This window comes from Gopherus flavomarginatus, chromosome 5 (assembly GCF_025201925.1).
Source record: "Gopherus flavomarginatus isolate rGopFla2 chromosome 5, rGopFla2.mat.asm, whole genome shotgun sequence".
Lineage (NCBI taxonomy): Eukaryota > Metazoa > Chordata > Testudines > Testudinidae > Gopherus > Gopherus flavomarginatus.
Window position 1 is genome coordinate 86,190,431 of NC_066621.1, and position 17,595 is coordinate 86,208,025.

General features: G+C 50.1%; 1 protein-coding gene across 11 annotated transcripts in view; it reads left to right on the forward strand.

Moving 5' to 3' along the window:
• Positions 1-17,595, forward strand: part of DGKZ (diacylglycerol kinase zeta) — a 100,203-nt gene that overhangs the window by 24,985 nt on the left and 57,623 nt on the right. For 4 of the 11 annotated variants that reach the window (XM_050955244.1, XM_050955245.1, XM_050955249.1 and 1 more), the window contains exon 2: positions 8,326-8,424. The exons of 5 other annotated variants lie outside the window; for them this stretch is intronic. In XM_050955244.1, coding sequence (XP_050811201.1) covers positions 8,326-8,424 — 99 coding nt within the window. Of the gene's footprint in view, positions 1-8,325; positions 8,425-16,429; positions 16,529-17,595 lie in introns of those variants that run through there. 2 more of the 11 variants (XM_050955243.1, XM_050955240.1) reach the window with 2 other exon arrangements.

The window sequence follows — 17,595 nt, forward strand, 5'->3', positions numbered from 1 at the left end:
AATAAAGTACTCCCTGAAGAGCTTGGAATGGGCCTGGTAGGTGGAAGAGGCAGTGGCACTAGCTTTCTGTGAAAACCACAATTGCAACAAGTTAGGTTCATGCATTCTGAGGACAGGCTTATTTCTGTATCTTGTAATTGCCATAAAGGGAGGCTCTGGAATTGATACAGACAAGTGCACAGTGCATGCATCCGGGCCCCAGATGGGCAATTCTTTTAATTGGGCTGATGAGGAGGTTAGAGCTGATCAGGTGATATGGAATTTAATCCCCGCCACCTTTCTGGCTACCCTACTCCTCATGGTGTAAGTGAGCAGTCAGAATGAAGTCCCTCCCATGAGGGGGGAGGGGTGCATGTGATGAGGATTAAATCCTTTCCTAACCTTCCTTGCCCTATAGGTGAGTAGTTGAAATAGGGCCCCACCCATGGAGTGTAATGGGTTTTTTGTGAGAGGGGGTAAATAAGGTGATCAGAACAAACACTGGGAGTTGTAAACCATGGGGATTTTAATGATCAGCAGTGATGGAGGTACAAGCCCCAGTCCAGGCTTGTAGATGGAGCTGCCAGCTAGCTTGTGGTATGAATCTGTCTGACCTCCTTCCCTTGGCACTGTGCTGTCACACTGTGACCCTGGGAATGGGGTGAGAGGAGCAGTTACGCTGGGGAAGGTCTGTGGGGTGAGGCAGTGTGCTGGCAAACATGAAACCAAAGCAAACTCCCGCCTACGCCTCTCTGAGGTGTTACTCGGTTTGGGGACATGGTGTCTCTTTGTTTCATGTATGTGTGGAGGTGGGTGAGAGGAGGCTCTGTAGCCTGTACTCTGCTGGGCTGTCTCCTCCTCCCCCAGTTCCCATTGCACTAACTATTGTTCACTGTCCTCTTTAATTGGCTACCTTTCTGTATGTGAACTCAGATAAATTCACTACCAAATTTTCAGTCTGTTGCTCTTGTCACAAACCAAGGGGCCTTGCCACAGGATATGGGCCCAGTTTGCTGCGGAGTAGTACGCGGGGCCTTGTATATATCTCCATGCTGTTGCCAGGGAAAAGCAGCTAATGGTGCAGGGACCTTGCGGAGGACTGGTTCCAGGAACCGAGAAACCCTATATGGCAGGGGTTCTCAAACTGGGGGTCAGAACCCCTCGGAGGTCATGAAGTTATTATGTGGGGGGTCGCGAGCTGTCAGCCTCCACCCCAAACCTCGCTTTGCCTCCAGCATTTACAATGGTGTTATCAATTAAAAACACCTTTTTATATATTTAAGGGGGATTGAACTCAGAAGCTTGCTATGGGGAAAGGGGTCACCAGAGCAAAAGTTTGAGAATCACTGCTGTATGGAGATCAGAAAGCCATGGGGATGACCTAGAATTTAAAGCCTGCAACCTGCTGTGATCCAAGCAGAGCTCCCGTCAAGAATTCAACACAGAAGTCCCACTAGGGACTCGGAGACAGCTGCACCTGGATGTGGCTCTTGAGCAGGGGGTGGGAAAAGACACCTCCTTCCCCACCCACCCACACACACATACTAGCTGGGGTCCCGGAAGCGACCCATGGTGAGCCCTTCAACCTCTGGTTCTTCCCATTCCTTTCACTTCACAGATAATGAGCATGGTCAGGGAAAAGGGAAGGAGGGCTTTGCTGTTTGTATGCCTGTGCAGGAGCCAAGGCCTGAGCTCCTGAGCTGAGCTGCATCTGCAGGAGTTTCGGGCAGCTGCTCTTCTCCTGCTGACATTTCTGTTTATTTGTGGGGGAGGTGACAAGCTACAGCTCCTACTTGTGCTGCCCTGCGGAGGTCAGAGCAGTGGGCTGTCCATGTCTCCATGTTTGCTGCTGTGGAGAAGGTGGCAGGTCTCCTAATCTGATTAGGGGCCAGAGTGTGCCTTCCAGGAAACTCTGTAATCCGGTCAAGGGGACAGGAGACCCAGGGGAGGGCTACAAACCCCTTTGTCCAGAGGAGTGGGCCCTTCATTAGAGTGCAGAGGGGAACATTCAGGGCCGTCCTTACCCATATGCAAAGAACGCAGCTGTGTAAGGCATGAGGAAAGCTTGGGATAGTAGTGGGGTCGAATTCATGTGGTGAGATGTTGTGAATTGGCCAGGCAGGCCTGGGCTCTGTCAGGAAATAAAAACACTGAGTTGTGAGGAGCTGGACAGGCCTTGTCAGGTGGGGAGAACAGAGGTTCTTTCAGAGGGTGATATGGCTCTGGAAGGAGGGCAGAGATACTGAGTTAGGGCTGGTCTCTTGTGTTGTAATGCAGAGGAGCAGACAGTCTCTCCTGAGACCTGTTGAAGCCTCTAAATATAGCTTCCTTGGTCCTCTGGTTTCATTTCCTACTGTTCCCAGGTCATCCCTTGAGATGACTCCCAAGAGCCTGTTCTCAAGCATGTGCTTGCTGTCTCCTGTGATGAGAGGGTTGGAGCCTGTTACCTCCTCAAGGTCATTGATTCCAGTGCAGCCCAGGTCAGTGGTGAACATCCTTGCCATCTGACACTGTCAGGCTCTCAGTCCAGCCTCATGTGGGCAGGTGTCTGCATTGCAGAGTCCAGCACCTCTGGTGGGACTCTTTAGCCCCAGTCCATAGTCCTAACAAAGAAATCAGATAGGTTTTGGGACTTGAATGTCCTTTGCACCCCTACAGCTGGCCCTTCCAGGACGTGACTGAAGGACATTGGCAGGATGCGGTGTATCCCATGATTCTGTGGCTATTAAATTCACCCCTGGCCACAGAACTGTGTCCTGGAATCTCTGCTTTTAAATAAATAAATAGTTTCTTGCCATGGTGGTGGTGGTGAAGGAAACCTCAGAAAGGTGAACCCAGGGGTAACCAATACAGCATTGTCTTCCTGAGCTTGTTGAGGGCCTGAAACAATATCCCCGAGAGGCCTGCCTGCCTCAGTTCCCCCCTCTACAGTGGCCCAATAACTTCACTTCAGGCTTTTTTGTCTCAATGCTACACCTCGATGGGGTTGGATAATTAAAACAATATAGTCCAAATGGTCCATAACAAAAGTCTCCCCCACACAATCTGTTTCTCACCCCAGTAAAGCAGTCATAAAAACTCAGGACATCTTGTGTGTGGTATGTGGAGCAATGAGCGACTAGTGCCTTCAACCATGCCCAGACTCTCAGTCCTCCCCTGTCTGTATGCAGATGTCCTCTCCCCCATTCCCAGTGGCATGCAGTCCTGCTATTTTCAGAAGAAACCCCCAGAGCATCCTCCCTCATTTCCCTTGCCTTTCGCGGGTCCTCTAGGTCCAGCTGTCCGGCTCCAAGAGCCAGCAGGCATCTCCCAGTGCTGCTCCCAGCCTTCATCCCTCTCCAGCCTTCTCTGGCCTTGGCTTTCTGGCTCAGTAAGGACAGTTGGCTATCCTCTCCCTGGCTTCCTCCCCCCGCCCCGCCCTTTTCAGCCTCCCAGCCCTGTCTTTGGGTCTATAAGATCAGCCAGTTAGCCCCTCTGCTTTAATTCTTGATGATAATTCCTTCCTCTCTGCAGAGGCCTCTGTCACCTCTATCATGCAAAGCTTTCCCTAGAGACCTATTCCAGTCTCCTCCACACTGCTCTGATTCACTGGGTGTAACTCCTGACCTTTTTTAGCCCCCAGGTGCTGCCCTACCCTCTTGATTGGCCAAACTGGGAGCACACGTTTTGTCACAGGAGGGCTGGACATGCGTCCTTTACAGGGGCCAGCCACTCTGTGATAGGACTGTAACTCTTCAGCAAGATGAGTCTGTGGCCTAGTAAAAGTGTGGGGACATCAACATCAAAACAAGCTGCAGCGACCGTTAGACAGTTTCACACTTTTCAGCATGGATCGGAAGTAGCTGTAAAATGCTGAGGCTTTCTGCAGCAAGATCCCTAGATCCTTCAGTGGAGTTCGGATCTGGCTAAGGAGAAAGTTGGGTGTGTGGGATGTCTGCTTCCTATGCTGTCCCCAGTCTGGGGAGAAATAGAGGCCTCCATCTCCTGGGCTCTGAGTCAGGCATCTTTCACCAGGCCCAAATTCATCTAATAAAAAATTAAATTCTGCATGGTTGTGCTGTGCAGATGGCCACTGCCTCACTCAGGGAAGCTGAGAGCCAGTGGCCGGTGGGAGAAAGGAAAGGGGAACGGAGGCTTTTTTCTCCCTCCCCTCCCTGTACTGGGTATATTCAGCGAGACACTGATGTGAAATGCTTGCATTCAGTTTATACTTCATTGGCTTGACAAACTATACAAACACGGCCAGTGTATAACGGAAGTGGAGCTCTCAGGTCTGTGTCACAGATGGCATGATCTGCCTAGGGCAGGGCTTCACCCTCTGTTGGGTTAATACCCAGTGATAGGTAGCTTGATGCCATCTCCACAACTCTCCCTTGTCCAGGCCCAGCTCCTCCTCATTGCTTTTTGATTAAGTCTTTTTTTTTTTTTTTTTTTTTTGTCCGTGATCATTTGGAGACTTTCTGGCTCCTTTGTGTGCGGACCATGGCCAGTCTCTCCCTGTGATGCTGGTTGAAGTTGCTCCTTGCTAGGTTTGGAATGTGCTTTGTAACTCAGTCTCCACCTCTGATTTATGATCACAGGTTCTGCATCTGATGAGAGTCTGTCATAGGTTTGCACCTCTCCCTGCAATGAGGGATCTGCTGGGGTGAGGGATCCTTGCAGGCAACTGTAGTTATTTGTTCATCCCTATGATTTGGATGTTGGTCTGGTGCACTGAGGATCATTCACCTTTGGGGGAGGTTGTATGCTCTCCTGGTTGGGAGGTGAGACCTGACCATGGTGCTATAGGACTGAAGCATGGTTTTGATTGAATTCAAACATCCCAGATTAATCCCCAGCAACTGCTCACTTAGTCACATGTGCATGCATGTGCCTGCCACACTGTGCTTACAGAGGCTACTGCAACTGTTTTCAGTGTGCCCTGCAGAACATTCCCTGCTGTCAGTAATGGTCACTAAGCAGAGTAGTTTAACAGCTCAGCAAACTATTCATGGAGCAGCAAGTAATGGCAAACTTGAGTCACAATGCAGAGGTGGTCACAACCCCACATTTGGGTGTGTTCCAATAAATGCTGCCCTGACGCCATCCCCTTGGGCCATAGCAATCTGGTCCAGGTTCATTTTTCCTCACATTCCAGAGGGGCTTCACCCCAGGTCCATTTCAAGGGGGCACAGGATGCTAGGTTCATCTCTTCCCAGGATGGCTATTTGGGGGCAGTCCTGGTCTTGGAAACCAAGTCTGTGTTGGAAGTGACATGAGTCCATGGGCTTCTGTCCCAGGAAGCTAACAAAGCACCTCACTGCAAAGGGGTTTCCCCTACTGTGGTGCAGCTTGTCTCTACAGGAAGTGCTGGTGCCACAAACAGCCTGCCGTTCACCCGCTGCTGGAACTCTAGTGTGACAGATGGCCCAGGTGCAGTTCCACCACGTGTATCCAGTAGAGTTGACGCTCCAGCCCTAGGAGTCTCCCTTCTCTTCCTCCTAGGTCACATCTCCCCCTCCCTCTCTTGAAGTCTGTGTTAGGAGCCCAGGGACGCCTAGAGCTGAATTCTCCTCTCCTCCTAGGGGAGATTGTCTGGCTCCATTAGTGGGGTGAAGAATCTCAAGCCTCAACACACATCAGCCCTGAAGTGCCTAAGGAGTGGGGGTCCATGCAGATGCTGGCTGGGACCCACTTTTGCCACGTACCTCTCAGGGGAAGGGGAATGTGCTGGGCCACGTGCTGGCTGCTCTGTGTGAAAGTTCTCTCAATCGGATTATTTGTATCTTATCTTCTAGTCAGTGCCATCAATGACCAGTGCCTTGAGTTGCCCTGATTCTACTGTAAGCCTCTTACTGCAGAACTGGGGATCACTGTTAAAAAGCACATCACACCCAGGAGCATTGCTGCAGGCACCTGGCAGCCAGCTGACTGTGTTAAAACACAAGAGGTTCTCCATGGATTTTGCCCCCCTTAGGGGCTGGCAGATGGCAGGATTAAGGGGCTGCTCCACTAGGATGGGGTCCTTCAGTGACTTTCTTTGAGCATTGAACTGGGATCTGTTTTACTGGGGCTTGCATGGGCATTAACACAGTAGCATCCCTCTCAGCCAGCTCCTAATCAGGGAGGAGATAAGATCCAGTAATCCTTCCTCTCCTCTGTGGAGCAGTAGATCAACCCAGTGTAGGGAACAGCAGGGCTTAGGCCAGGGGCTCGTACACACTTGCTGGGCTGTTTCCTTGCTGTTGCGCCCTTGTGCTGGATGCTGGCGGACATAGGCCTGCATGTGTCATTGCTCCTCCAGACCCAGCTAACTCCACTTGTAAATCCATCTGCCTTTCTACCTATCTAGATACTTAGTAGTCCTTGTAACAGCAGTAATCCTCCTCCCCCAACGAACACACCCACCCTGCCTTGCTGTCCCATGTTTTCCAGATGCATGTGACAAGAGCTCCTTTCTTGCAATCTTCCCCATGAGCTTCCCCCTCTCCCTTTCAATAGGGGGCATGGTGCCATCAGAAGGTGATCATGTGGTTATCAGATCAGTGGGAGAGGCACATGGGACAGGCAGGATGCTGGCTCTAAGAGCTGGTGGTGCCCTACGGCGGAAGCTGTGGGCTGCCCAAGAGAGAGGCGGGGATGTATGACTGGGCTGGCCTGTGTGGTACATGAGGAGGAGCAGCAGGGCAATTCAAGTTTCACATTTAAGGTGGGCAGCACTGCGGTCCTGCGACCCTCTCAGGCTGTGCTGGGGCTGCCTTATAAACCTTGTTTCAAGGATGTGTCATTCAGCTGGAGCTTGGAATTGGAGCTGTCAGTCCAGGTAGCGGCTTTTTATAGACACTGTTGTTCATCGGTGGTTTGGGTGCTGTGTGTATATCTCATCACTGCCCTGCACGCCCCCTCTGGGAAGTGAAGGAGGACATCACAACTCTTGTCCGAAGCTACCAGCAAGGACCCAATTGTACAGGTGCCTGACATCAGGCCGTCACCTGCCTGAAAACTTTGACTGTAATTTGAATACTGTGGAGAGCAGACAGCAGGCTAAATGGGCCCTTTTCCACCTCTAGTTTCTGTGGTGGCTAATTCACTGCACACATAGGCCACTCATTTGGTTTGGATTTGAATTGCTGAACAAAAACCAAGTAAGCCATTCCCACTGCCCTTTTGCCTGGTCGGAAGTGCGACTGCTTTTCCCTGAGGCTGGTGTCCAGAGGTTGAGCTGTGGTGGAATTCGGGGTGCAGTTATCTTGGCTCTTGTTTTCCCAGCTGCCCTGACTAAACAAGACTTTGTGCTGGTTCATGCAAAGTTTGTCAGGTGCCTCTATCTTTTATTTGAAATTCAAATCAATAGCTGTGACTAGCAGCCAAGGTGTTGGAGTGAGGGCTGCCAAGGGACAGGAATCAGTGTGGTGCAATGGGCAGGAGGGTGGGGGTGGGAACACAGTTCCTGCTGTTAGATCAACCACCTGACTCTCCTCCCTCAGCCTTGCTGACAAGTATCTGGGTCACACACAGGCAGCTGTTGGAAGCACATTACCCATGCACTCTTGCTGCTCATAGGGCAGTGCTGCCACCTGGTAGTGAAAGTCATCTGCTGCATCTATTCTGTTGTCTCAGAGTTGAGCCTACAGGTGCTGTGAATCAGTGGAAGAGGATATAGAAGAGAGATGGTCTAATTTGCCCCCACCCCTGCGGTTCCTGAGGTCCCCACAGTGTTTCCAGGGGTGCAGGAATTAGAGATGTGACCTGAAGGGCATCCTGACCTCCTGGCCAGAGGCTTAGGGGTCCCTTGCAGAGGGTCAGTAGTGCAAATTTTCAGACTTTGCCCTATGTGTTTTGGGCTTGGTGGCTGATTGACTATGGGCACAAACTGGCTCTGCTGCCCACTTCCCAGGATAGTCCCAGCTGATGGCAGTAGCGGCCTGAGGGCTGTGTTTGGTCTTTGCTGGCTGTAAAATGGAAACGGAGGTCTTTCCCTTCCCACCATGGTGTGACCTTTTATTGTATTTAAAGTGAATTTAGTAATGTGGTATTACACCCAAGGCACAGGTATGGGCTCCAGTGACATGTTGCTGGCATTAAGTTGTTGGAGTGGCTCATACAGGCCAAGGTCAGAAGGGACCATTGTGATCATCTAATCTGACGCGTGTAACACAGGCCACAGAACTTCCCCCAAATAATAACTTCCCAGGAGTGGTGGTGCATGCACTGTGGGGGTGCAACCAAGGTGAGGGCCTCAGAGTGCTGGATGTTGAGGATGTGAGAGGGCAAGGTTGCTTCGTGGTGGGAGGGGAGGCTGTGCATGTCATAGTGTTGGCAGATGGGGGTATGTGGAGCTTGCTGACCACTCTCTTTGTGTCCTAGACTCCACCTGCCCCACAAAGGCGTTCTCCCTTTCCTCCAGGGCAGCCAGCCCAGCCGTTGGGGATCCAGGAGGATAAAGCACAGGCCAGCCGTGTATAAGTATGTGGCATTTTTATTAACTTGCCCAAGCCGTGTAGTTTCGGCAACTGCAGCAGCATTGCTGATCAAGAGCTCTCCTCCCTCCCATGCGTGTCTCACCTAACGTTACCCTCTTGTGTCTGCACTAAAAAAGGCTTCTGAGGACCAGGCTGCCTGCCCATCTTGTGTGTCACTAACCTTGTCCGAGAGGGCAGCACTCTGTGCTGGACTTTAATCTGCTAACGTGGCAGCCTTGCCTTGGTTATTCTGCTACTGTGAAGCTTGTGACCTTACAGTGTCGCTGTCCATGAGCATTTCTGCTGGCTGCAGAGGGGGTGGACAGTGGAGCAGTTGGTGGCAGTTCCGGATTTATGACACTGTAGTACCTAGAACCATGACAAATCGCACTCTATAAAGACCTAAGACTGGTAGATGATCTAAATCAGTGGTTCTCAACCCAGGGTACGCAGAGGTCTTCCAGGGGGTGCATCAACTCATCTAGAGACTTGCCTAGTTTTACAACAGGATACATAAAAAGCACTAGCAAAGTCAGTACAAACTAAAATTTCATACAAACAATGGCTTGTTTATACTGCTCTATATACTATACACTGAAATGTAAGTGCAATATTCATATTCCAATTGATTTTTTTATAATTATATGGTAAAAATGAGACAGTAAGCAATATTTCAGTACTAGTGGGCTGTGACTTTTTTTTGTATTTTTGTGTCTGATTTTGAAAGCGAGTAGTTTTTAAGTGAGGTGAAACTTGGAGGTACGCAAGACAAATCAAACTCCTGAAAGGGGTACAGTAGTCTGGAAAGGTTGTGAGCTACTGATCTAAACAAGAGTGTCCAAGGGGTTGCAGAAGGGCATGTGGGTCAGATCAGGGCATGAAGCCAAGCTTCAGGAGAGTCTGAGCATGCCAGGTATGGTGGGGTACGGATGGGAATCCCTTTGGTCAGGCCATGTCTGGTATTAGACAAGTTGTGCCCCAGGAGTAAGACCTCAGACCATCTCTCTTCACTGAAGTGAGGCAGGACCTAAAGAGGTGAGTCCTGAGGGTAGATTCCATTAGGTGAGCTGAGGTGGTGTTCCCAGGACTTGGTCCCAAATTCTCTTTAATTGTTCTTTGTAGTATGGGAACACTCGGAGGCTCCCATTGTGCCCGCTGTGCTGGGTGCTGCACAGACACACTGGAGCGTGTAGTGCCTGCTCTGAAGATCTTTGTTTCCTTGTTTTTGCTTAATAGGGTGCCCAGACAGCAAATGTGAAAAATCAGGTCGAGGTAATAGGAGCCTATATAAGAAAAAGATCCAAAAATTGGGACTGTCCCTATAAAATCGGGACATCTGGTCACCCTATCCCTTAATGTGCTTGTGCCATCCTCTCTGCACAATAACCCCTGTGTTTCCATGTTTCCTGCTCTTCCCTCAATGCCCATGTGGTGGGTGGCAGGTCAGTGGTGAGCAGTGCCTTCCAGGCCAAGTCCCTTTGTGATCCCCTGTCCTGTGTCCCTCCTATGTTAAAAACAAGGAGGAGTCCGGTGGCACCTTAAAGACTAACAGATTTATTTGGGCATAAGCTTTCGTGAGTAAAAAAAACCCTCATTTCTTCAGATTCATGGAATGAAAAATACAGATGCAGGCATTACATTTTCACTCCATGCATCTGAAGAAGTGAGGTTTTTTTTAACCTACGAAAGCTTATTCCCAAATAAATCTGTTAGTCTTTAAGTTGCCACCAGACTCCTTGTTGTTTTTGTGGATGCAGACTAACACGGCTACCCCTGATACTTGACGCCTCCTTTGTTAGACACCAAAGGCTTAATCAAGCAGAGATGTAAGCAGTTCACTGCTCAGTCTGGGACTTCTTGGAAGTCTTTTGGATGGAGGCAGTGTGGTTGAGACCCTGCATCTTTGTGTGGCACTCCTGGGGGAGGGGGGGACAAGTGAGCGAGCCCCAAATCTCTGTGAGGCGGAATGAAGAGGTTTGGAAGGAAATGAAGTGCTGCAGGTTAAACGTCAGGGGGCGTGTGCGCTCCTCTGTGCTGTGCTCTTAGAGGAGTTTGAGATGGAGGAAAGGTCTCTAGGGCTCAGCACAGATCAACAGCAGTTTTCTGGTGTTTTGTCCAGCCATGCTCTACCATCCCCAATGATGAGACTCCCACCAGGAGATAATTCCTCAGCCTCGTCCTTCTTGCTATTGAGACCTTTCTCCAGAGCTCAGCTTGTTGTCCCGTTAATAGGCTTGGCAAATTTGATTTTGATTTTTTTTTAAATCATTTTGATGGACGACGCTGATGTTTATTTCTAAGTATTTTTCCCCAATTTTTATTAATTTACACTTCTGCAGTTGTGGGAAATTATGGAGGGTCAGACAATGGGTGGGGGGTGTCAGCCAGCAATTATGTAATGATAGTAGATGAGATTCAGAACGTTAAAGCTGTATTACCATTCAAACACACACTGTCTACAGCATATGTCCAAATCTTCACCTTAAATCAAACTCCAAGTTCTCTCACAGCATTATTCTTACTTTGCCTCTCTACACTTTGATTATTATCAGTGGAAATATTTTTGGTCAGTTTGTGTATATACAGTGAAATCAACATTTACCAACAAAAATCTTAAGCCTTTCAAACCAACCCATTGTCACTTCGTCTCATGCTCCAAGTTCTGCCCCAAGTTTCTTCTAAGTCATCTCCCTCTTTTGAAATTTTCCCCTCCAAACATTTGGAGACTTTTCTGACACACATGCACCTTAGCCCAGTTAGAGAGGCAGATTGTTTAGCTTTTTAAAATCACTCCTCAGAGAGGAAGCTCAGCAGAGTCTGCACACATGGGTTGTTTAGCTCTGGCCTGGAGTGGAATGAGTGAGATCAATAGCATTTACCAATTAGCTCTGGCCCCAGTTCCCCTGACGCTCAGGCCTGCAAATACATAGCCAAAGGAAGCCATTAGCCAGCTAACTGGCTTCTATGCTGACAGCAATTCTTGGGTCCCATTAGTGTGTATGTTAACCCTTTAGTGCCCATTCCTGCAACATCCACCCAGCCGTTGTGAGACACTGATGCCTGGTGTTTGGATTGCTTTCTTATACTGGTGCTCCCAGAGTGCTTTCCCCAGCAGTACTGGAAGTGAGAGAGCAAAGGCAGCAGTCTGGGGTTGGGGGCACTAGCAAAGTCATCTTACTGTGTGCAAAGGCAGTGTCAACGAGCAATAGGCAGAAACCTGGCCAGTGGCCAAGTGTCTCTTTCCATGTTGCGTGATGCCCTGGACTGCTAGCTCCTATCAGCGTGTCCAGCTGTATAAAGGACAGGGGAGACTATTATGCCATTCTGCAAATGAATGTTACCTCCTCACCTGGAATTCTGGAATTTTGGTCACCTTGTCTCCCAAAGGACAGCACAGAAAAAAAAACAGGCCAGAGAGACCGTGCATGAAAAAGATTAGTGGCCTGGAGAGACTTTCACATGAAGAGAGACTGAGAATGATAAGTTTAGGGAGGAGGAAAATGAGAGGGGACATGATAGAGGCACACAGAATAATGAATGGTCTGGAGGAGGGAAATCGCTCTTACTTACCCTTTCTCATAATACAAAATCCAGTGGACATTTTGTGAAAGGCAGAAAATTTAAAACTGCTAAAAGGAATTACTATTTACATAATGCATGAGTAACCTGTGGAACTCACTGCCACAAATTATATGTGACACCAAAGATTAAAAACAGGATTAGATGCTTACATGAATGATAATGTCCACAGTTAAATGAACTGGGATGGAAACTCCTCCTGGGCTTAGGCCAAAGCATACCATGCTTGGTCTTATGGTTAAAGCGCTGGACTGGGACCTGGAAAGTCTGGGTTTTGTTTCCTGGTTCTGCCATGGACTTCCTGTGTGACTTTAGGCAAGATGCTTTGAGCCTGATTTTTCAGAAGTGCCATTGATTCCTAGCCCTCCAAGTCCTCTCTCTCCTCTTCATTACAGACTCTGCTAGCTGGCTTGGGCACCTGCAGGAACTGCTGTTGCTCTGTGGTTACAGGTGCATTTCCCAGAATGGAGCCCAAGCTCAGTTGCTTGGAAAACTTGACTCAGGGCTACGTGGTGGTGGCTCAGTGGGAACAGCCCTTCGGAGGATCATTGCTGAGAGCTGTGGTTTCTGCTTGAATGCATCAGACTGAAACTGGTGACAGCAATAGAAGGCGACAGAGCCCTTTAGTTTCCCCGTCCAAACTGCACCTGGGTGTTAGTCTCTCACGTGTGTGGGCTTTAGAAAGAGATTTGCATTGTTGATTCTGTGCAAGAGTTTCTCTTTCCTTTCGAACCGCGCTGGAGGGGACACCAGCCCATTTGGGAAGAGAGAAAAGAGTTCAGCCTCTGTGGCCCACTCAGTTCCCAGGCTCTGTGCTGTGATTGCCATTCATGCACTGGGAACTGGATGAGACCTTCCATTTATTCCACACTGGCCTCTAAACAGTTTTCTGACAGACAGGACTTTGGAGGACTGGTTGGGTCCGTGGAGGGGCCTTTGGCTGCTTTGCCTTTTGGAAGCACCTTGGAAGTGGAGCTTTGCTTGTTCTTAACTCAGGATTATGAAGGGCTTTTCAGGGGGTGGCCAGAATCCACATGGAGCTGAGCACCTGCTCGTGGGGCGGTAGTATTTTCACTTGCATGTCCACCTCCTGCGGGGCCAAAACAGGAAGTCTGCATGTGACATAGTTGAGAAACAGGAATTGATGGAGCTTCTATTCTCTCCTAGGGCTGTCAGAGCCGCTAGGCCCAGAGATGCAAAGTGTGTCAGTAGGACACAAGTGCCTCTGGCTGCTTTCTGCAGGGTGAATGTCACTGCCTACAATGGGGGGCCTAGAAAGATCTGTGCTGCCGCTCCCAGCCACCCTGACCTGGCATCTCGCTGACACTTGAAAGCAGTGGAGGCCAAATACATCTCAATTTTTATGTCTTAAAAAAAAATTAAATTGGAAAAATAATCGCCCAGTCCCACTATGTGAATCTGGATGATGATGATGGGCGGCTCAGGAACCACCTTCTGGGTAGCCCAGCTGCAATCTGTGCCCCCTTCCTTTCAGCGTCACACCCATGCTTGTTACAGCTAGCACCCCAACCACTCTGGGAGTGCCGAGGCATACCTACATGCCCAAGAAATCCACACTCCCTCCAGATCCTGAGATCAGGCAGCCCCTTTACAGGCCCTTTAGGCTCCTTTGGAACATCATGCTGAGCTAAGGGCTGTTGCTCTTCATAGCTAGAAGAGACAGGTACTTGGGGCAGGAAATGGCCCAGAGCCTGGAATGGAGCTGGCAGGAAAAGGGATGCTGTAGGGGCTGGAGAGGCATAGTGTCTGCTCTCTGCTAGGCCCCTCCCTGCAGGAGCTCTCTGCAGATGCTTTTTGGTATCAGAAGGGGAGATATAAGTGATTGTGTTTATGCAGGGAGTAGGAGGAGGACAGATTCCTCCCCTGTATGTGAGCTGGGCTTTACTGGAGAGTGAGCTGAGCATGGGCTTCAACAAGTTAATGTTTCCTGCTGCCCCCCCCCCCCCCCCGGGCATCTGCAGAACTCTGGTTCCCTTCCCGGCCAGCAAAACAAAAATAGGGCCAAAACCAACTGCATTTGCTGCAAAAGCAGCAGCTCTGTACTGCAAGGTTCAAGAATTGCTAATGTCTTGTCCTATCCACATCTCCTGCTGCTGCTTTGCTACAACTGTTTGTTCCCTCTGCAGTGACAAAGATCTTGTCAGGATATATAGCTGCATGTAACGGTAGCTGCTGCTCAGCCTTTGGTCCCTGGCTCTCCTCTGGTTAATGGTTTCCTGTGAGCTGCTTTCTAGATACCCATCAGCAGCAAGGGAGCTGGCCCTGTGTTTGACTGTGCTGCTCTGGCAGAAAGAACCTTGACATTTGGTGGTTATGAATTTACTATAGTCTCTCACCAGCCCCTAAAGTGTGTTGGGTGCTGTTCAAACAAACGCAAAGAGTTCTCCCAGGCTAATTTTAGAGGTGACATGGTGAGGTGAGGGGAACAAACCGTCAAAGGAGACAAGGGGAGAAAAGACGAGGTCCATCAGTAAGGTCATGCAGTGACTCAGTACAGCTGTGTGCATTTCAAGAGGCTCTAATTACCAGTGGTTTTGTCTTAAATAACAATAACCACTGACTCACTCACTACTTATGAATACCGTAGGAAGAGTGAGTCTTCAGTGCCACTCTGCTCTGCAAAATGACTGCAGCAATGGCCCCTTCATAGCCTGCGGAGCTATTCCTCGTGTATCAGTCACAGCTCTGCCATCTGGTCAGATAGGAATTGGGAGGGGCCCTAAGGGTGGAGTGCAACATGAAAAAAAACTTGGGGGGGGTGTACAAAGTGTCGTCAGCAGATAACACCCTCCAGCGCCTGCATTCTCTACAGTCGCACCCCCAGACTACTTTCTGGGTGTCGTGGGTGGACGTAGTCAAACTTGGGCAAAGCACCATAACACTTTTACAGGTCACAAGAGAGAATCCTGAGGGACTGACAGGCCCAAGTGAACTCTGATGCAGGGCTGTAATTGTCTAGGTCACTGGTTCCTATCTGGACCCTGATCAAGGGGACTGGCAGGCTAAGGGAGCCTGGTGAATAGGATACAGGGAGGCTTTCACCTCTAGGTCACTGGTTCCAGTCCAGCATATGTCAATAGGAACCAAAGGCTGTTCCCATCTGATAGGTATTCTTTAGCTGCTGTGTGAAATGATTTGGTGGACCTCAATACAGACGCAATGGTCTGGTATCCGCAGCACATGTACCAACCTTAGCCTGGATGCTAGTCTCCCTCCTTGTTGGTAGACCCAGCAGGGAGGCCAAGAACTGAATGAGCCATGGAGACCTCTTGCCCCAAAGGGGGATCTCTCAAGGGGACAGGAGGGATGCTGTACTTGACCTGTGGAAAAACAGACACCTCAGTCTCCAGGGTTGCCAATTCGGCACCTTTCAGGAGCACTACATTTACTATTTTTTTAATTATTAAATGCTAAGTGAGCAGGAAACCCCCACTCCCTGCTATGTCACCACCCCAGCCCCCACCTCTCTATCTCTCTGCCTGGGCTCAAGAAGAAACTCTTGTCACACGTACAAATGGAGTTGCAGAAGTGGGCAGTTTGTGAAAGGAATTAAAAGGGCGTGTGCCCCTCACTGTGTCACTGCAGGGAGGCCAGACAGGGACTGTCCAACAGGAAGTTCCCTGCTCTCGGCAAGCCTCCAGCCCGGGGTGGTGCCTGGGGCAGGTGGGGGGTTGGGTTGAGATTACTCCATGAAATCACATCTGTGTGCAACAGCAACGTCATTGCCCACAGAGAAGGCAGCACGTCACTGTGTGCCCAGGTCGCATCCCTCCCAATGAATGAAGTGTCCCTGTAAGTAGGAGCCATGTCACTAAATCTGTTTATCTAGAGAAGCTGTTAACAAAGGGAAGGAAATGAGCTGGAAGGGTGACATTTGCTGGAGTGAATGGCTCCAGGCATGTCCGTGCCCTGACTGAATGGCAGGGACACATGGAAGGGAGAGCCGAGGGGCGACGGTGGAAATGAGGACAGTTATCTGAGTTGGTATTGGGTTGCCTGCAACCTTTTGCTGTGTCCGTGTGTGTTTGGAATACACAGAAGCCTGCCATTGGGTCGGGAATGGACACTAATGACAGTGGGTGGGGTGAGGGTACCTTGAACACAGGGTGAAGTCCTATCCCAGGCAGATTGTCCCCATCTCGGACACAGAGCAGCTGAGAGCTCATTCTTTTATGCTTGAGTTTGTCAGACCAATAAAGTATCATTGCGCTCAGGTGTGTGTGCTGGAGGCCACTGGGGTGTCTGAGAGTTGAGAGACAGAGTCTTTTCTTTCTTTCCCCCCCCCCCACCCCCCGCCTCCGGGAGAGCCTGCCTTCGGGGCTGCTCAAAGAGGAAGTACATTCAGTTATTTTAACAAGCGCTGTCACAGTTTGCAGCGTGGGGAGGAGGCGGAGGGATAAACAGAGCCCTCGCTCTCCAAACTAGGACTTAATCTGTGCAGGGCTGGCTCTGCTCCTCTGTTGTGGGCTCTTCACTTGCAGGAACTCGGCTCCTCTGCATCGGATCAGGTCACATGGGCTTTTCCCACCCTTTCCCCTTCTTCCTCTCCCCTAGGGTCGTGTCTCTCATTTGTGTGTTGTTGTAGGGGGGAGGTGGAGGAAATGAGGGCTTTGGGGAAGGGGGTGAATCTCTGGCTCAGTGGGTATAGACTGAATGGGTACCTCACCCCACCACGCTGGTTAAAAGACAGGGAGGACAGGCCCTGGGCAGGGGGAGAGAACCAATCTCAGGGTGAACTCTGAGCCCTCCAGCCTACTCCTTGCTGAGCTGTTTCCCTGGGCAGTGGAGCAGGTCAGAGCTGCCCTGTTGAGCTACCAGTTTCCTGAATGTTGACATGGTCCCCGGTGCATGCAACTTTAGTCACAGTGCCACCCTGCTGCGCACTAGTATGAATTTACTTCAGGGAGGAAGAGAGGGGTGTCTTAGGGGACACAAGTCTCCAGCTGCATGACCTGCCTGTCGGTTTGTTATTGCCTGTGTGTCATCAGCACACCCAGCATGCTAATGGAGCTCAGGAAATAACAGTCATTCTGTGCAGCCAGGGACTCTTGTTTTCAGGAAAAGTCCCTGACGCAGATCTGCCCTGAAAAACTGATGATCTCACCGGGAATTCATCCTCTATTAGTTTGCTGGGCTCTCGGAAGCTCCCTTTTTTCTGACTGTAGGATGGGCTGTCCCCATGGCATATCACAGGGAGGCCCATGGCTTTTGTGTCGGTGTCTCTGTTTTCAGCTGCCCACGAGCCTGCAGCTGAGCGACTAGGGCTCGGCTGCCTTTCCTGCATGCTTTCAGCTAGTCTTTCCAGCTTCCCCAGTGGGAAGCACTTACACTCGTTTACCCACAGCCTTGTCCAGCTATAATGGTATGGGCAAAGCTATGCTGCTCTGAGTCCTTTATCTTGGTTTCATTGCGTCCATACTAGGCAGCTGTCATAGCAGTACAAACAGCCCTTCAGATGGACCCCTGCCAGGAATTTCTCCCTTTTGTACCTGTGCGGCTGGGGGAAAACACTGGAACCCAGGCAGGGAGCTGTGAATCAGACTGTTGGGCTGTTGGACAAACTTTTTGTAAACAA